At 42.7% G+C, this 21,010-nt stretch overlaps 1 protein-coding gene across 6 annotated transcripts in view; it reads right to left on the bottom strand.

Annotated features, from left to right (window-relative positions):
- Positions 1-20,740, bottom strand: part of LOC124185090 (protein Wnt-2) — a 69,893-nt gene extending 49,153 nt beyond the window's left edge. The window contains exons 1-3 of one of the 6 annotated variants that reach the window (XM_046575512.1): positions 10,369-10,545; positions 9,843-10,213; positions 6,574-7,012 (exon numbers count right to left, since the gene is read on the bottom strand). In XM_046575512.1, coding sequence (XP_046431468.1) covers positions 6,574-6,650 — 77 coding nt within the window. In that variant the 5' untranslated portion in view covers positions 6,651-7,012; positions 9,843-10,213; positions 10,369-10,545. The other 5 variants (XM_046575521.1, XM_046575496.1, XM_046575504.1 and 2 more) reach the window with 5 other exon arrangements.
- Between the last annotated feature and the right edge of the window lie 270 nt (positions 20,741-21,010).

The raw sequence follows: 21,010 nt of genomic DNA, 5'->3' as shown, positions 1-21,010 counted from the left end.
GCAGGCCTATAGAGCTATTTTAATGACGCTTTGTTCCTGCGCGTCCCCGGGAGATTTGTTATTTATATATTTATTTATTTATATATATTTATTTAGCAACGCGCGCTGCAACTCGACTGCAGCCTTTTGTTTTCCCGCGGCTCGTTATCCTCGGTTTTAACCCGGACCGCAAAGATCTCGTCTGATCTCCCGACCACCGCGCGGTTATTTTAATTGGATATTTGCCGAAAGTTTGCCGTTCACCGCGTCGTCGTCGTCGTCACCGGATCACGCCGACTTCGGATACCAAACCCGGAATATACGTGTACCTGTATAACTTGTCTGTATAAAGAAACAACGTCTTTGTCCCAAGTTTTTCTCCCGCCTAAATCCCTCCCTTCCATTGTCTATACGGAATTCAAAATGGCGATCAATTATCCACGAATTCCGGATCATCCAGGAGGTTGTGATTTGCGCAGTGACTTCACCGCGGTCACGTGATCCTCCCTTTGTTCCTTTTCCAGTTTTCGATATTTCTTTTCTCACGCGGTAAATTGCGCCCGGCAATTTTTCAACCGCCACAAAATCTCGACGGAAGAATCGGAGTCCCGGTAATCTGAGTTCCGCAGGGAGTGAGATTCCAGTGTCTTTTTGCATCGCGCTTCCATGCTTCGCACGTTCGTTCTTTACGGACGAGTTAATGGAAGGAAACAAATGCCTGATGGTGATGGCGCAGTTATGGTTCGTTACGCCCATCCAGTCCACGAAGGCGGCCCCGTGCCCAAACCCATGGGAACGGTTTACCCCTCGGGACCTTAAATCAATTATCTTTAGACAATCTATTAACCACCGGAACGCGAGGTGCCAGCCAGCTCTATTGTCTAGCTTAAGACTAAACACCATTTTCAAATATAACCGCGGCTCTAGGTGTTTTTACTCCTTTTATTGCGCCCATGAAACGACCTCGAGAAGGGACGAACCTCGGGAGAACTCACCGCCGGAAAGTACGTGAGGTTATTACAATGGGAGAAAAAGAAAAAGATGAAGAAAAGAAAAGAAGATTAAGATTATGACGATCATGATGACGAAAAAAAAAAAAACGACGAGAACCCACGGTTATGCTAAGGTAAGCTGCGAGGTTATATACGGGGCTGTAAAACGAACCTGGGATTAGTGCTTTTCAAGTACGGTGTATGCTTGTAGAGTTTCGACCGTTGAAATCCACAAATAAAAATCGCTTCGAAGCACGGTTCGAAATTCCTCCGCGTAACCTTCACGGTATTTCATCGTATCAAAAATGTCCGTAAGAGGCGCTGTCTCGGCGTGACGTCATCGACCTGCAGCAAATGGCAGCTCGCACTGGAAAAGCGCGGGAACGTGTAGAAATTTGAATTCCAATTTAAGAAAAATGTGAGAAAAATATTGAATAATACTACAAAACGAATACATAGATATTATAATGACATATATATAGTCAGGGTCGAATCTTTGAAATCAATCGTTAACATCTTCATTTCGCGGTTGATTATCCGCGGTAGCCGATACGCTGGTTAAGCAGGGTGGCTCATTTTTATGGTCGTAATATAAATACGCCAAGGTATACGAACCGCGATGATCGGTAGGACTGCCGAGCGCAGCGGGAGGTCCGACACCAGTTTATTTCATACCGTTGAGATTGAATTTAGCGAGGAGATTTCACGCGGCGTAAGTGTCAGAGTCAATATTCGTCGATGAGTTGATGCAGAAGACTGTCGTAAGCCGAGCGAAGGTGCCCGAGATGATCTATACCCAGGTGAAATTAGTCTTTCCGACGAATCGCTTCGACGCTCATTACACGAAAGCTCGCTGGTGACGACCGTGAAGTCGGTCCTTGCCCTTGAGGCTTCTCGATCGTTTCGGAGCGCAGGTTTTGTCTCTCCTCTGAGAAGCGAGAGACGTCGTCTTTTCCGGAGCAAAATTCCCCCATTACGTGCACAGGGACCGACAATAATACCGGAGAAATTTCTTTCCCGACAACGATTTGTACGACGTCTCGGTCTCCGTGTGAAGAGCATTCAAGTGACACTGCGACGCCTCGCAGCAACAGGACTCGAAAAGAGGCCCGCGGCTCGAACTGCGGAGGTGCGAGAGACTCTGAAACGTTTTGAAAGATCGCATTCTCTGTGCTCGCGTCGCTCGAGAGGCACCGTGATGGATGAGGCTTCCGCTCGCCTGTAATCTGACAGTCTCTGGACTGTACGGACCTTCTCGACCTCCGACAGGGCGCGAGAGGAGAAAATCGTAATTTAGATTAATACATGTAATTTTTTACCCATTAGACCCAGCACTGTTCGTACTCGGAAAACTTCATTAATCGACGCGTCCCTGGCTTCCTAAGATCTCTCATTCGGTTTCGAAGGCTGATGCGATCTTCCTTGACAGTTATACCTCGGGGTCAAAATTCATCCTCAAAACACAAGTAATTTAGATACGGAGTTTTATCGAGACGAGTGTGCGACAAGTTGTTTTAAAGAATCTCAGAAATTTCTTCCAAGAAATTCAAAGTCGCCGGTGCGCAAAATTGGACTAATATATAGATTTTGGATTTTGAAAATTTCTCAGATATGACCCCATTTTTCGAGAACCCATATAATATCGATTTTCAAGGAATTTGGCTGCAAGGAAAAACGTACGCTTCAAAGAGTCAAAGAATGAAGCGGGTTTCTTTTTGCCCGAAGGTGTGAAATCAGATCTAGTGTCTCGTGTCCCTCTCGTATGCGTACGCGCGCATTACCGCCAACGCACAGATCATGGATCACGGATCGGGGATCAGGGACGGTGAGTTGCGACGCGGTGATAACCGATGGGCCCGAATCGAAGATCGATAGAGAGGCAGAGAGGAAGAGGGAGAGAAGCGAGGGTTCCAAGTCGATACCGATATCCATGGGAAGAGAATTCGGATGGACCACGGCTACATTTCGAGGATGGATTTAAAGCCCCGGAATATATTTAAGCGTGGGTAATTGGATCGCGTCTCGTCCCTCACGTCGCGCCCATCGATATTCCTCCACGTCTCGGCTCCACCTTCGGATATCTTCTTTCTAATTTCTTGATTTTAACAGAAATTTTATACGCCGCATAGCTGCAGCCTCACTTACCTTGGTACCGTAATTATTACCCAACGATGATATATATATATATATGATGTCGTAATGCGCAGGACGGAAGGTCGGTGTGGGCCAATTCTTTCGCCCAAGTGTATCTGAATCTCGGAAACGCAGCTACATTCCTATATTTTATACTCCGTATCCCGGTTATCGATTCTCCGTTTTCATACTAACCGGTCCATTATACCGGTGCGGATATCGTTAAGTGAAATACGATGAATATTCTCTGCAGGCGGGCCGAGTCAGTCATTATCAAAGCAGTAAAATGGCCGTATAGTAGCCGGCGATGCAACGCTAAGTCAATTTGCAGGCAATTTGTTTTGACGTGGTAATTCGCTTCGCCGCCGTATTAATATTCAATCCTAACTTCACCGCTTCGCTCACGACTCCGTCAAACTACGAAGACCACCTAGTCAGTCGCACGCTTTAATCTCTCCTTGTCTCAATTTTGACCTCATCGCAACCCTGCAGGCCTCACAAAATTTGGAAAGAACGTCGAGGCGAAGAAATTTTTCCTGTTATAATCGTTCGTCGCGGTAGATAATATTCAATGCGTCAAGCAGTAAAGTTTTGTGTCTGAAGAATTTTTTGTGATTTGGAAACACTTTCGCTTCGATGTAATTAAAAAAATAAAAAATCCTTAACACGATTGAATTTTCATGAATTTCGTGCATCCCTCTCTGCTGCAGAGACATGTAAACGATCCTATCTTGAAGTTTCATTCGCCGCGAGTACAAATTCCAAGGTCGGAGTGAAACGACGTCTCATACCAATTAATTCGTTATCGCAATGTAGTTTATCTTTGTAACGAGTTGTCACGGACCGACATGGCTCTGCGTATAGATATATAAGAAAAGTCGGGCACCGGATAATTTCGTTGCCAGAGACCTTTGTACCGTATAAAGCGAGAAGGCAAGTGTTCTCGATCACAATGTCCTTAATCAAACCACGGTCGAATAGACCGCGTGCGTTTTTTATCCGAGACAATGACCGAGGCGAATAGTTGACATCTTTTTACAGATATGTACAGGTATAACACTCAGGCACATTATTTATTCTCCATACGATGTCATTAGTAAGTCAAGATTTCAAGTGCACGTTGTTTAACGATACACGAATTCAGACAGTGCGAAGTTTTTACACAAGAATGAAACAAATGTTTGATACAAATTATGCGACATTTGTTTTTATATGCAAGATTCGAAGCCGCGACTTACGACCTTCCTCGTGAATTATTTCTCAACTAGAATAAATCCTGGCAGCAATTTGGAAAAACATGTTGAGAGATGAACAAAACGAAACCGATGAAAAAGAATTACAGAGAGAAACTTTAGCAATATTTTTTCACGGAAACTGCAGGGTATTCCGTGACGTTTACGCGGCCGATAATGCGGAACGAAGGGTGTGGAGCCTTCCAAGAGGAGCTGACTAATAAGGATCGACATTTGATTTTGACTCGGTGTGACGAGGCTCGGACACGCGTTCACTGCAGGTATACAAGGTATATCCGTACCGATATATGTATACGCCACGACGCCGCGACGCCTCGGGGAGAGTGAAACGTCTTGACCCCAGAGATGAATCTCTCACTGCCGATAACGCCCGAGACAATACCCATTACTAAGGCAATCTACTATCGAGTTTAAGGCCCTCCGCTGCCTTATTCGTTTTTCCCCTCAACCTCTCAGCTGTGAGTTGCGTTTTTTCGGTCACTTCATTCTCGTCAGAGGATACGTGTACAGGTTCGAGAAACTCTCACTTTTTTTTTAAGAAATAAACCAAAGTAACGCGTGTAGCGTGTTGAAAAAAAAAAAAAAAAAATTAACCTTCTTCCGTCAGTTATGAGATTACCGAAGGTTCTAAACGGCAAGTTGTTGATAATCGAACACTCGGAATGTGAGATATGATTAATCTTTAGGCTTTAAGTCGAAAATTTTTCAGACACCGGTTTTAAGGTGCTGATCGATTCTCCAGCATTCGGTACTTCGAATTATTTTATTTAGAGTTATATCTTCGAACGATCGAAGAAGAATCTTGAATTTCTCAAAGTGCAGATCTACGGTAACGAAGAAAATTGATACGATATAGGGAAAACGATTTCTTACATCTTCGCCAAAGACGTATATTCGATTTTAATCCGCTGTCACGCAGTGTCCAATTTTCCATCATATTTCCAGAGGTGAAACGAGCGATTACAACGAAAAAAAGAAATATCGTGGGCACACGCAGCGGGCTTGTTCGTTCTTGTGATATATTTACCATTAGTCTGAACTGTGGAGAATACACTATATACCTTTCCTTTCCTTTCCTTTCCTATCCCTTCCGTTCCTCTCTTTCACTCTCTACAAAGCGAGTGTACAGGTTCATAAATATACAAGAGATTCAGCGGAGTGGTGACTTTTGTCATCCGGATGACTTGTCGTTCGGGTGAACAACGGCGATGACAACTCGAGCCAAAGCGATCCGGTCTCTGGCAAAAGAAAGATGGCGTTTCTGTCATCCGGCAAAAAATACGGACACCTCGTTCGAAGAGGATGAACCGGAGGGAATCACGCACTCCGAAGAATAAATTGAGAGGCGATTATCGACACTCGTCAACGGCGATACCTTACACTCGATCGTCTAGCGGTCCTCGGTCATTAGCCAGAAATTAAGACGTCAGTAGCGAGCCACACGCACACTGACAAACTGGCACGGACATACTTAGAGAGAGGGATCGGAGTTCGCGGTTCGAGCCGATTCGGCATCCCGAAGTGTCTAATTAAGCCCAATTATTACTACGGAAGCAGCTTAGAGAGCCGGCGAGCCGCGACTCGGGGGTAATTGAGTGATCAAATTAAAAGGGATACACCGGCGTTAATGCGCCTTTGGGGTTGGGGGTGAAGGGTTAGAGCCGAATTTTGCCTGAGCAATCTCCGACCTTTGAGGTTCTATCAGGCGTACAGTCTGGGCGAAAAATTTATTCTACAAATGGAATGAGAGGATCAAGTTTTACCGAGTTATACTCAACCAGTGATCGGTTTCAATTACAACAAAAGAATCCCTCTTCAAGTACTACGAATAAAAGATTCGAAACTGAGGACTTTAACTATAACGAAAGTTCACTTGCCGGTAACTTATATTTTAGAAAAAACGGACTTTTAATTAATCGATAAAGAATGATTGCTGCATGTATTTTGTACTGAGAAACTAACGCAATCGTGTGATTTACATAAAATAGTTAGTAATATGGCTGTCTGTTAATTGAAATTCACATAGGCTTAAAATATGCCGCCGCCGCGTAAAAGCGATATTGTTTCAATCGGATTCGATTTGATTGACTTCCAGTCGCAGTTCCGGAGTCTCTGTTCAGAGATAGAGAGAAAATTTTGTTCGGACTGTACGTCGGATATATAGATCGTTGAAATTACAACTAACGAAGGTTAATTAAAGAAGATTTATCTCTCACCTGACTTGACGAGGACCCGGGACTTGCCCGAGAACCAAAAGGGCTATCGCGATTACCGCGACTTCGCCACGACGCATCTCTCACATTATAATATTAAAATTACTTCATTAATCGATTTCGTTCTCAATTACACGCGTCCTTCACTCCCACTTTCTTCAGCACAATCTTATTTATAACATTTACACAAGGACCAAAAAGATATATCCAGCACTCCGAAACGACACACGCTGCAAATTGACAGCGAACTTTCGAATTGTTACACACTTCACTATTCGTGCGATTACTTGTCGATAATTTTATAACCAAGTCTCGTACTTCTCATTATAATTATAATATAAAATACGCAAAAAATCACACCGAGAATTTTTCCGCACTTGATCCAAAAATCTGTGTATCTTCACTGTGATTCACTTTTTCACTGCTTCATCTTTTCTCACGACTTTCAAGAGTAAAAAGAAATTGTGTCATTAGTAAAGTTTAAAAGTGACAAAAAAAAATAATATAAAAATAAATATTACATTGGGAAGGAATCTCCCGTTCGATAAAGTCGCGTAGGGTCTGGTGTATGGTCAGGCTCGAAGTGCAGTTAGTACGGAGTTATACCTGAATTTATACACATATACACCTATCCATATATATATACACATGTATGTACATCTGTGCAGGACGAGGGGAGAGTCGAGAGAAGTTTTTAGCCGAAGGTATAGAGAGGCGGATGTACCCAAATGAGTCAGATTACAACAGACATCTAGTTTGCCCGTATATCATACCCATATACATGCGGAATAGACAGCGGCCGCGTAGTTTTTCGTATCTACCGCAAAAATCTGCGAGGCGAATTTTCTCGCATGTTAATACGAATCAGGCCGCACGTAATCAAATTTGTAGAAATTCAACCGAGTCATATTGTCGACGATAAAAATACGAAACTTATTTCATCCCGCTATATAAGTATAATATTTCGTTACAACTGCTTAGTATACGCGCAAGATTTTATTTCAAAATAATGTCCGAATTCAAATATCAAATATTTAAACGATTGTTTGACCCTCGTAAAGACCCGTAAAAATTACACACTTTATATGTATAACTATATGTATAAACGTACACGGTATACCTACACGGAATCGTCTATGAGCACAGAAAGAAAGAAATGGGAAAGAATGAGAGAAGAAACTCGTGCGAACCATCGAGTGAAATGACTCATGCCTGAAATAACTCTGAGAATATATTTATAATATAATTAGGTGTAACAAACGCGTGACTAAACTTCAGATTATTTCTATTTTTTTATTCATTCATTTATTTTTTTTTTTTTTTGCAACGGCGATAGTCAGAGACGAGGTTCAATTCAGACGATTCGTTTGCGGTATCGAAGTGTCTCTACAAGTTGACAAATTTTTATAAAATTTCCCCGTGTGGTTAATTCGATGGATGTGTATGTACGTTCATTCAAGGAGATACGCGGTAGCTGCAGTATAGTTACGGTACGGCAAGTGTGCAAGAACTGCAGGGAGATCGAATAGTTATACATATATATACATATATATTATATATCTACAGTATGCCGCGTGCGAAACCGGATTGGTCGTGGAGTCCGGATGATATCGGCCAATCGGATCGCTCCTTAGGGACTATCGCGGTATCGCGGAGTTGAGCGTAGGTGCGAATTCATTCCCCGTGGGAGCCGAGACATGCGATTAGCATCACCGATGTACTGACAATGGGATTTTAAACTGTTGAATAAAGCGCGATGCGCGACGATATGAAAAAAATGGGAAACCGAAAGATGAAATCAAAAAGACGGAGAGAAACGCCTCGTCAATTTTACCGTTAGGCGCTCGAATTATTGGGACAAGGAATACAGGCGCGTATAACGCGATTCCTGCGGGGAGAAAATCAGGATTGAAAGAATCTACGGGAAGCGATCAGCGCGTAACTTGGGATTCCATGGACCTACTCTGATAAGAAATCGACGGGAGGTAAATTAGTGCGTTTTATCGCCTCACTTAATTGAGGTACACGGTTCACCTGTGGATGGAAATTTTTCAACCGTGACTTCTATCTGCGGTATGTTTACTCTGGGATATAGTTATTCCACGGTTCGAATCACAATCGTTGGAAGTTGGAAGTCAGTGGTAATTGCCTTGCGAGAATTTGGTCGGACATAGTTGAAAATTAATGAAAACTGATGGGCAATGATTGGCACATATTAATATTGAATGAGAAGAATAACTGAGGGAGTTTTGAATTCATGTATATCGTTCTCAGGGTTTGTTTGACATTGCGTCAATTTTCAAATTTCTGTGGAGAAACTTGCGAAAATCTACGATCGTGAAGTTCGCAACGTTATCGTAACGAATTATTGGGAAAAAGTTCACTATTTTCTTAGTTTTGCGATGACTGAAGGAACTAAAATTTCCAAATATGAGTACGTCTTGTTTTATTACGGTTTACTGAATTTCAAACAATTCCAAAGTAGCGAAATAAGGCTTTTTCCCCATCATAATTCGTTATAATAACGTTGCCAACTTCGCCATGATGAAAATCTAAGAAAACGAATGTGTCGATTTCCTGGAATAATCTCGCAACTAAGCAAACTATGGGTAGAAAAAAAGAAGAAATCTCAGTGCAGTTCAACGTTATAGAAAGTCTGTGCAATCGTTTGGTATATTACATACCGTAATCGTTATCTCAACTAATGGGTATCTAAGCATACCGCGCTTTGTATCTAGCAATACGCAAAGTAACTGATTTATATTTGTCGAGGAGCCGGAAGGTGATCCAATTAGCAAACGGAGCACCGCAATCAACCAGATTATGTAAACTAATCCGCACAAGTTGAATACAAGAAGCACAGGCAGGTGCAGATTATAAATTATACTCGATACGCGACATGAATCGGCTGCACTCGAAAGTTTATAAAATCGACATGCGCAAACACGGGAATTATTTGTACGCGGATTGATGATATTGCGGGGGGATGCTAAAAAGATTTTGACATTGTACAGGAAATTGTAATTATCGATGCACCGTTACGGCGTACATGTTTTGTACCATATTTTGACGCGCGCGCGGTTTATTCGAAATACGCGGAGCGCAAACTTTGCCAACGCTCAAATTGTGTCTTATTATAAAATACCGACGGCATGTTTGCACACTGGAATGGACCGATGAACTCGTCGGTTTGTATGTATAAATACTAAATTTTAAACTCCGCGAATATGGTTAAATCAACAAAGTTGTACAAATGTATGTAGTTGGTATACCTGTATAAATATTTGCCAACGTTGTGTACAACAATGAATAGCAGGGACAAACTGCGATCTCGAGTTTTGATATTATAATTACACTATTACGTATGTACACGTTAGAAAAAGAATCCTCATCTTCCATATCATGCGCGCACGTATAAAAACCCATATCGTAACATCTCCGTATCTTCGATTACATCCGTTACATTTCTCAACACGCACACAATTTACAACGTTGTACAATGACTATTAACCGCGACACCACCGACGTCGTTTTAACCGGCAAAACTACAAGCGACGCGTTCGATCATAATCCGGATCCGATCGTCATCCTCTCGATCCACACTGTCAAATTTTCGTACATGGATCGAAGCCGTAAGATTTTCCTGCGCAAAAAGCAAAAATAAACAAAAAATTAAAACGAACCGTAATTGCAGGATCGTTTACTATATCTTTGCAAGAAACGTCAACCCTTCCGGGTTAATTCTGGGTGCCCGTTGCGGTTTTCGCCAATGATCGAATCGGTCGTATTTCTGGTTACAATTGTTTATCTCGTATTATCGATTATCCCGATTCCTCGGTTTCGGTGAAATTGCGGAAAGGCGAATCTTCTCGCCGATTCCAGCGGCGGGTCTCGCTTGTCGGAGGTTCGATCGAGCCGCGGATCACATGGAGACACGAACGCGCGGACAAGATGTACGGGGCGACGTTCGGTCGTGCACAGGTCCCACGATGGACTGGCTCCTGGCTTTGGGATCAGGTCTCGTCCACGGACTCGCCGCTTCGCCTCTATACACCGATATTGCTTGCTCGCTACAAACTAACCCATGCCATGCCCACCTGTACGCATTGCAGGTATATACTTATAGCTATACTATATCTGTACACACAACCACGCGCTTCTCGCTTCGTCGTTCCGTTCCGTTCCGTTCCGACCGCCCGTGTCCCTCGATGTCTCTCTCTTTCCCTCTCCCTCTCTCTCTCTGACTCTCTCTCTCTCTCTCTCTCTGTTTTTTGTCTCCAATACCCTCAGATCGTACGTTCGTTTCGTCGTTTCCTTTATTATATACCTACCTGCAGGAGACCGACGACGACGAAACGACGTCGCGACGGTTCGTGTTGAAATCCGAGATCCGGCGTCGCGACGTCGAAAATCAAGTCACTTCAGGTGTGCAGATGCCTTAGGGAAGATGCAAACTGCGCTACCGGAACTTTGAGTGCTGAATGAAACAGGCTTGGTTTGTCGTGTGAGAATTCAAGTTCACCGAAGAACGTACCTACACGGGGAAATTTTATTGCAGGCTGAATTCTCATTTTCTGAGCTTGTATCGGAGGTCAAATTACGAATAAAATACTCTTGCCGTCAGGCTGTTTCACCTTATACGGTGTTTGACGAACGGACAGTGATTGAAATGATTTTATAGTCGAAATAAAATCCGAAGCGTACGTCGATGGCGGCCATTTTAAGTTTGCGGTATAACAGAGCTTCTTCAACGTATGTCAATACGTTATTCTAAGAGGAGATTTTTCTATAATACGTAAGCTTGATTATGGAACTTTAAAACGATACCGATGTACGTTATACGTATATACATAAGTCGGGTCTGATTAAAACAAAAATAAACAAGGGTTACGAATCGACAAGATTCCCCACAAAGTACAATAACTTTAATTGCAGCGTGTTCCGATAACGGACAAACGACCTTATCGCCGAATTCCAAGAAATGCAACAAAAGAAAACAACGCGGTTTCCCTCCCTCTGGCTTCTCGCCGGAAACCGAATGGCACGCAATCGCAATTGTCGTATGAAAAATCGATGCCGCAACAGGGTGTACGGCAACCGCATACGCCTATAATTTCAATCGCCGGTACTTTATTCCGCGAAACGATTATTGAAAAAAGAGGAAAGCCCTGACGTACCCGTAAGTCACAGGAATACCTGCGTCGACTTCGCCGTGTCATCTCACTTCGTGACCACTCGCCTTGCGAGCGAAGGAGGGTAGCAGGGGCGCCTATTTAATAACACGTAATTACCTTCCATATGTTTTGGCCTGCGAAGCGGGCGACGAGGGTTGGTAAAACGCCATGCGGTCCCTGCATCACCACCACACTCCAGGATTATGACTGCATCGCGTGAATGCGCGACGTGCGCAAACGCGTGCGATATCGTTATATACCGACTTCGTGTGTGCTTTATACGTGGTATTACATTATATAGCGTGCATATGCTATCCGCGTGTTAAACTCCGTGAAAACTTTATCAACGCGATATTATAATATAATATCCAGGGTGTCTGAATGATGCACATCATGTTTTCACTCTACGCTCTCTGGTTGTCGTGCATTGTGCAGCCGATTAACATTCGTGGCGCGCGTGGGCAATTCGAACAAGTAGCGTAAAATCTTTTATTTATCATCTACACGGACGTATTAACGGACCGACATTTTTTTTTTACATCCTTCCGTGACGCTGCAGTCGTCAGTTTCAGGGTGATCACAAAATCTGGAATTTAATTAAATAACGCCTAAGAAATTCACCCGCTTTTTACCCTGTTAAAAAATCAATTCCTTTCTCGACCGTTTCCCAAGAACCAGAGCCAAGTGAAATTTATTGAATAAGAATCAATCGCTCCCAAGTTTTACCGCTTTTACGTTCTTTTTCTCGTTTTCGGAAACATTACCAAAGCTTTTTCAAAATCTCAACCTTCGTAGCACCCCGAGTTCGACTCGTTCATTAATCTTTCGTTGAACGTCACGCGCTCTTTTATTCGAACTTTCGGACCACCGCTAGCATGGGACGTGGTGCATCAGCCGCGATATAAAGCCCTGTATGATTTGATTGCGATGACTTGAACAAACAACAGGAATTGTGTCTCGGTGCGCACAGCACCCGGCTCTCGGTAATGCAGCGTCGAGTTTAAAATTGACAAGAACGGTCCGCGTCCGCCCTGCACTTCCACGCATCCAGCAGGACATGTGGGATATATACGGATATAACGCTACTTTCTACATCCGTATTAATTCGAAAAATGTATACGTACGCGATACGTGTTTCCGTATTGTTCGCGTGGCTGGGTGTGTATAAAAACGACGCAGCTGGTAACGAGCGGGTTCGTACCGTACCGTAATATAATGACGAGGAGGGATAACGCGTATTTTGAACTTTAGGAACAATGGGTATCTATAATGGAGGGACAGGAGAGGATATTGCGTAATAACCTGAACACGGCTCTTGTAGTTAACAAACATTGTAAAACCATTGTGGACTATATTTTACGACCACACAGCCTGTGTATAAATACATGTAATATACGTATACGATGTCTATATATCAACCTGTCAGAGTTCAGTTTTGAATATTCATTTTCGCTATCCCGGTGTTTGTTTGTTTCCCTAATTTCTCTGGTTTTTTCTTTTCATTTCCTTCCATCTTCGAATCCTCCGGGGAAGATTGTAAAGATTTTTACGACTAGACGTGTAATAATGCGTTCCCGATTTTCGGGATGTGATCACCTCGCGTCCGCTGCCATTGGCTGTATTTTTTTCTTTATGCCCTTACACACGCACGCTGCGCTTCTCTTTACGCGTCATGAGGGGGGGCAGATGGGCGTTATTACAGTTTTATGCGCTTTCATTGTTTATATGACGTCCGATTACAGCTCAAGGTTTACGGTCCTTAATTACAAAAATATGTACCGTTGCGTTTAACTGCGCTTTGCAATCAGGGTAGGTACGTACTTCGTGTAATAAAAACAAATAGGAATTAGACGGAATAAAAATTCTTCGAAGCTTGTAAGGGCCGGATTAACCGTCCTCGCCCAACTGTGTATAATAACCTATGTTGCCAGTAATTTATGTGAAACATCCGTGAAACGATGATACGAACTAGCAAGATTTGTTGAGACAGATGCAGGGGGAAGGGAGAGAAGGCAGTAAAAACAATCATTTCTCGCTAATATCATGGTTATTTCACAGGAGTAATTGAGGCAGCTAGGGAAACAGTAAATACTTCTGGATTAAAAATTTTGAAAACAAACTCAGCAGCGTTCGCTGCACTGTTTTTCAAATAAACTTATAAACTTCGCCGAATGTCGGGAATAAATCTGCGCGGAAGCGAAAGCGTGTCTGTGTTAGAGAGAGAGGGAAAGGTTACACTCTCGAATATCAAACACAGGTTAATCTAAATAAGGATGTTGAAAAATATACCTGACGAACATTTCTTTTTTTCTTTTTGCTCCGGAAGTTGATGGCAAGTTATGTATTTGAAAAAAGAAAATTTCATTTTCATTGTATTAATCGGTTGCTTTGAAAAATAAGATTGAATTCGCACTCTTGGACGGTAATTATGTCACCTGAAAGGAGTTATCCAGAATTAATATAACACGACATTCAGGGGATGTTTAGAAAACGTGGACGCTGCAGGTACACTCCAGCCTGTATGTCAAAAATAAAAAGGGGGAATCTTTTTTGCCCGAGGATCAGGAGGTGGTAACAGCTACCTTGACCCAGTAACGAATTTTAAATTCAAATACAATTGGACCCTCTTAAAAGCAGCCGACCCTCGGCGCCCTTAAATAAGCCGTCTCTCTATCTCGAAATCCCAGCTCCTTTCACAGCCGTACGATATACCTAATAAACTTCTCGCCGTGTGTATTAGACAGAGGCTTAGAACCCTATGGGTGTAAGTACGCGAACGAGTTTCGGATCGAATGAACACAGAGCTATTTTACATTGGTTGACGAATTTTTTTAGGGTGAAACGGTCAGGTTTTTCACGTACAAAAAAGTACAAATTTTCACTTCCAGTGAGTACATGTATGATTGTATATTTATTTTTTCCAACTACGATTTATCGCTTGAAAATTTATTCACACCCTTCAACGTCGCGTTTTTTCATCGTTTTCGAGCACTCGCAAAAACCGCCCTTACGATTCCCAGTCGTTATCGAAAGCCGAACCTACCCCAATCTTTTATGTCGTGACGCAACAATGGCATATGAGTCCTGTAACAGGGCAGCCCTTGTAAAATGCATTATGCGGGACAGACATCTGCCTGTGAAATATAAGCCGCCAATAAAAACATGTATAATAACAATATTGGCAGAACGAGAGAAGAAGAATGAAATAAAAAAAAAAAGGTCTTCGTCGAGGCGTTCGTCAAGCTGCACCGTTGCGGAGGGAATGTACGAAGCGATGAGAAGAGGAATAAAAGGGGCGCCGACTGGGTGCCGTTAGATGAACAATAAGAATAACAACGAAAAAATCTAATCAAAGGTGGTAAAAAAAAAAAAAAAAAAACTTAAAAAAATACATACACGCGCGGGAAAAGAAAAACAGTCGCGATATTAAACGATCTTTACCAAAGAGAATCCAAAATTTTCGGAAATTAATTTACGTGCAAGTTATTACATTCATTCATGACGTGTTCTACCTGAACTTGAATCTATGACTTTACTCACTTGATCATTTATTCGTCTCCTGATTTTTAACACGATTTCATTCATGCGACGAAAATTCCTTAAGGTATTGAACTTTGAACTTTTAATACGTAAAGTCAGAAAGAAAATTTTCAATTCATTGAACTTTAAAGAAACGTAACCAAAATTCGCGGGTGAACAGTTAACAGTTCCTGTTAGCATGACATTAAGTTTTGAAGGAGTAAAAAAATTTAAGAATTCGATAACTTTCGCGGATTTCGTTGTTCAGACTAAAATGCGATTTAGAAAGGTTACACAGGTTCTAAACTGGTTTGCCCCTTGGGCAGTAAAACCTCGTTGTTATCAACATGAGGCCCGAGTGATTATGACAACTTATATACTCCGAGGATTTCTGGTCGTTCTTTATTTTTCTCCTTTCTTTCCCCCTCGTGCATCGGAAGAGGCGTTTATACATGTAAGATAATTACTGTTCGAGTGGGAGGAATAATTAGTGGAGGGGGCTCTCGACCCGCATGCGAGACGGTAAACAGCGTGTTAGTAGCGAGGTATTATACAGTGGACTTGAGCTGAGCTGAAAAAGAATTAAACGAAAGGCGGAGGAATGTGTGTCGGGATATATAAGAGATAGCCAAGTTTGAGGAGGTGGCGATGGGGAATCAGCCCGAAAGAAATGGCCATTAAGCTGTACTTCTAATCTCGGTGCGGATTCCCGAACCTGCTTCATCGATTTATCCCTCCGGTTCGTTATCTCCCCGGGTCCATTACGCTCAGCTGCATTCGGAAGAGACGCTCTCGGATTCTCCCCGGATCGAGAGCTCAGCTATCCGAAGACTTTATCGTCTATAAACAATTATTTTTCTCGCGGTTAATTTAATTACAAAGCCAGCCGTCCGGGAGCCGTTCCAAAGACTGTCGATTAGAATTTTATGGGGTTTACTTGACGCGCGTTCATCTCCACGTCCGGCCGAATATCACATCGGGGAGATCGATTTTATATAACGTCATCCGTTTTATTTCGGAATTATCTCGCGTTATATCTTTCCGCTGATTCACTCTCGAAATAAAATTTTCAATCAAATCACCGCTCCCTCCAAATTCCAACCTGTAGAAAAAGGTGTGCAATGCATTTTTTAAGGCCTGGACTCCGATCGAATCTCTGATTCGTTCTTTACGCCTTGAAACCTCGGAGCGATTCATTTTTATCTTCTTTTTAAAAATTGTTTACAATCTGACTGGATCCATCCTCGTCACATTTGTCAAAGTATAAACTCAGCCCTTCGCTCGAAGTCGGTAGATTTATCACAATTAATACACAATTCCGTCACGAATCTTACAAACGGTCTGTCGATATTCTCTGATCAACTCGGCGCGCAGACCGAACTTTCGGAAGGATTCGTGAGTGAGGAAAAGCATGAGTGTAAAAAAAAATATACATATATATATATATATATATGAGAGAAGAAAAACGGCGTTGGACATCGGAGGGTTGTTTGAAAAATGCGTTTTCTCGACGGACGTGCGGGAACCTTTGAATAATAAGAACCCATTATCCACGCCTGGGAGAAAACCCAACTTGCAAAAGGGGCGTAACCACCTTTTCACCCTTACTGCTTCGAGTCCTGAGAAGCGCAGCGCGAATGATCGATTTATTCGGTGTTATCAGGAATTCAGTTTCTCATTACGATGATAAATTTACCATTCGGCGAAAATCGAGCCATCAGTCCAGGACACTCCAATCATAGTACGGTTTTAAATCGTTTTCGGAACCAAGTTTAAGTTGATGATGCTGACAAATTGGACGGGTTTTACTTTTACCCCGTGTGGGAGATATTCGTATCAGCTGTAATCATTCGATTCAAATTCACAGGTGCTGATCAAAACTCTAAATAATGATAATTCAGTTTGACGAACATGTCGCGTATCGTCAGGAACGAAGATTCAAAAAATTCGAATAGTCAGCATTTCGGAATGGTGAAGTCAAACCTCCATAAAGTTTCGACTCTTAACCCTGCAGATTCCGAATAAATTTCATTCTTGAGTTTCGACTGTTCGGACAATTGACCCAGCTTTTATCGTATAACATTAGACGCAACGATGCTTTGACTGTGATCTCGAATGAATTCCGTATCGAAGTGCGGAGTGCAGACGAAGTTACCGGCCTGATTCGTCCCATTCGATACAGCGGAATAACGAGGTGAAATTACGCTGAGAGAAAACGGCCGACGCGCTTCTTTTTACGTACATGATCCTCGGAGTTTCGAAGCTCCGGGAGTACGAAGGTAAGGCTACGGAACAGGATACAGATATGTATACACAAGGCACGAGTATGTGTACACATGCCGATGTCAGATGTGGGCCTTAGGCCTATAAGTTCCGATATATTCCGGCCGTCTCTTGACTTCTTTCGTATTCAAGTGAGCCGGCGAGTGGTTCCCTCTTTTCGGTTTAAATCATACCGCAGCTATACGATGGGCTTCGGCCAACCTCGAGAGCTTTCTAGTATTAATCAAATTAATTAGATACCTTTTAAACCTAATATGAAAATGAAATGACAAAACTTAAGGATACACTCGCGACTGAGAAACGTGTCGTACCTACCTGCGCTACGTAGTGTACGTAATATGCGACCAAGTGATTATCGCCGCCACAGCAGCTCAGCTCCCTCGACTCGCGTTTACCCCGTCGATTTAATTGGGCTTATCTATAAACCGATCGACGTGTATTTTTCCTTTTCTTCTCGCATAGTTATCTTTTTTCATCCATACCCGATACGTGAATCCCGTCCAGCCTGAGCTATTTTATCCTTACCTAGATCTGAGTTACACCGCGTTTATAAATCCTTTTATCGATGTTGGTACCTACGCTAAATGTTAGGGAATTTTTCCCTCGTTTTTACAATAATTTTCATTCGATCGTCGATCTTAGTCAGTCGCACCTGCCGGAGTAGCAGCGATGCTGGCCAAAGAGGAAAGAAAAACTTTGGTCTTCTTCTCTTTTGACAACGAATGGCGCGCGTAATCTTTGTCATCGATGCCGTCGTCGGAGGTTGAAAGTTCGTCTCAAGCGTGAAACGCCATCGTGGCATTTGAAGGACCGTTACTACCGTAAGGTCGCGACATTTCAACACCGTCTGGCTGATGACTGCAAGTGTGCAACGCGTGTAAGAGTCGATAAATTACCCAAGAAAGAGAGAATTTATCAGGCACTTTGTGCGGGGCTTGAGAAAAGATGAAGGCAAAAAATCCCAGGGGCTTTTTTCTCCAAAAGTGAACCTGCAACTTTAAATCTCAAGGACCTTCCGAACGTTCTGCGAAACGGATGCGGCCATAGAATCCAAGGCGGTGCATTGCCGTGTGAAAGAAGAGATTTTCTGCGACCGACGAATCGAAAAACAATCGTCTTTTGGCTCTGCCCTTCAAGGAGGGGAGGAAGAAAGGAAGGAAGGTTTCAAGACGACTGGAAAAGGTACATACGTTACCTCTTCGAAATCCGTGGTCAGGCCGCAGGGCGAGATAACCTTGGGAGTCTTTGGAAGGTAGGACGATCTTAAAGTGCTGCGGTCTCCGGATAATTAGAGGGTACCATTGATAGGAGAGAGGGAGGGGGTGATAGGTGGACGAATATGACGGGGAATAAGCCAAGTTTTAAGGATGTAAAGCTTTCGAAGTGGGATAAAAGCGCGTTTAGAACGTACAGTGAAATAATTCAAAGAGATTCGTAGACACGCGTGAGCGTGAAATTTCTAAAAGAGAGAAAGTCGCGCTTATTCGCGAGTCGAGCGGGGTGGTGGCAGGGCAAAAAGTAACCCAAAAATACACCGTCTAATCCTTGAGGCGCGGACCATTACTGTCATAAGAACGTTATGCCCCCCTCTGAGCACGGACATTTTTACAAGCTGCAATTTAGGACCAACACGCCCTGCAGCGTGATATCCTAATATAACTTGAGAATTATCGGGTACCTATGCTCGGTATACACACACAGCTGACAAACGTGTTTTGAGAATTCAATTCAACTGAATTATTCCACCAGCGAGAGATCAGAGAGGGAAAAGAGTTGAAGAGGCGAGAGACAAAAATGAGTTAAGCTTATGAGAATACTCTTTGTAAAGGTGTGTCAGTCGTATGCGCGCGTGCGTGTGTGTGTGTGTTTGTGTGTTGTGTGCTGCACGATTTAGGGAATATCCGTATAATTCCTGCGAGCTGACGCGCTTTATGGGATTGTGGATATAATTCAGGACGTCGATCGGCGACAGCTGCGCCAATCGACGCGTGGCTAATCGGTGGTAATGGATTTTTCACATCGGTCAATTAATATTATTCCCGTATAACGCGAGACGTGGACAGTCGTAGAATCGGTATAATTTTATTGCCCACCGTACCACGTGATTTGAGTAATAAAAGAATACGTAAGCGGCTTGTTTGTACGTCTCGAGGATGTACGTGTAATATCGAACTTACACCCGTAACGATACGCGATTTAAATCGAACATTGTTATACGTATATAAATATTTTCTCCAGGCATTCCAGATTCCCCGGGGCTATCGATTCGAGGCTCGTTAAAGATTTTTCTTACAACAAACATACGTACGCGATAAATCATATCTGGTGTAAAATATAATAATGGTAAATTCATTATAACGCTAAAAATCCCGGGCTGGTAATGAGCAGAATCGTACGGACATGCCTGAGCAGCCGCGTGTACACCCCTACACTCTACCTAATCGAAGAGGCATACATAAATTGTCGGATAAATTGGGCGTGGTTAGTTTTTGATTAGGATTAGTTGGCTTCGGGTGTAGTTCGGCATCGGCGCTACACACGCTCGGGGTTTCCGAGGAGAAAGACGGCTCTCATCGTCGGACCAGCCGAGATTCTCGGGTTTGAGGTTGAGGTCGAGGTCGAGGTTCGGAGAACGCGTCTACTTTACACAAGCTGCGTTATACGTTAACGCTCTGCGGTAGAATCCGGAGTGAAGTGTAAAGGCTACGTCTATGGAAGAGCTTAGAAAATTATAGGGGAGAAAATCTCACTCTGTATGAATAAGTTATATAATCTCGTTAATGTTTTGAATATTAGACTCTATTGTCTGTCCCGACAAAAGCTTGACTTAAGCCACCGGATTTCATCTATCTTTGCACTTAATCCGCTGATTGACTTTCGGTTTTTTTAAATACGTGTTCGCTTCGTGAGTCTGGTATCAATTTCCAACCTCTCTGGAAATCCTCGGATGGAAGAGGTGGTGAGAAAATAAAGAGGGATGTGTGTACCAAATTTTGTTGGAAATGTTATAATATAGAGAACCAAATTCAGGGGATGACAATTGAGGCAATAGTTTATTTGTTATAGAAAATTACTTACCGAAAAAGTAGACTTCGTAGTTCCAGCATGCTCCGATCGGGTGTTCGAACGATGATATTACATTATTCGTCAAATTTCCGAGTCAACGCACTTTGCAATTTTTTAATCACCATTCACAGTCATGCGCATCATATTTTTACCATTCACGATTTATTCGACATTTTATAAATTTCTTGTACGTACGTAAAACCATTTGATTTAGGCTAAGAAGTGGGGAGAAAAATGTGTATTTTCGTTTGAATTCGGTTTAAAATCAGTCAAATCTCTGCACTCGAAGATTTTAATTCTGGACAATCTAATCGGTTCGTGGTTCGTTCGAATCAAGTTGGGCAAGGCTTAAATATATCCGAGTACAAGTAATAAATCCAAGTGTAGATAGATGAGCA

This window comes from Neodiprion fabricii, chromosome 1, assembly GCF_021155785.1.
Source record: "Neodiprion fabricii isolate iyNeoFabr1 chromosome 1, iyNeoFabr1.1, whole genome shotgun sequence".
Taxonomy (NCBI): Eukaryota; Metazoa; Arthropoda; class Insecta; order Hymenoptera; family Diprionidae; genus Neodiprion; species Neodiprion fabricii.
The sequence above is the reverse complement of the archived record's forward strand: the minus strand, read 5'-3'. Positions and strand labels throughout refer to the sequence as shown.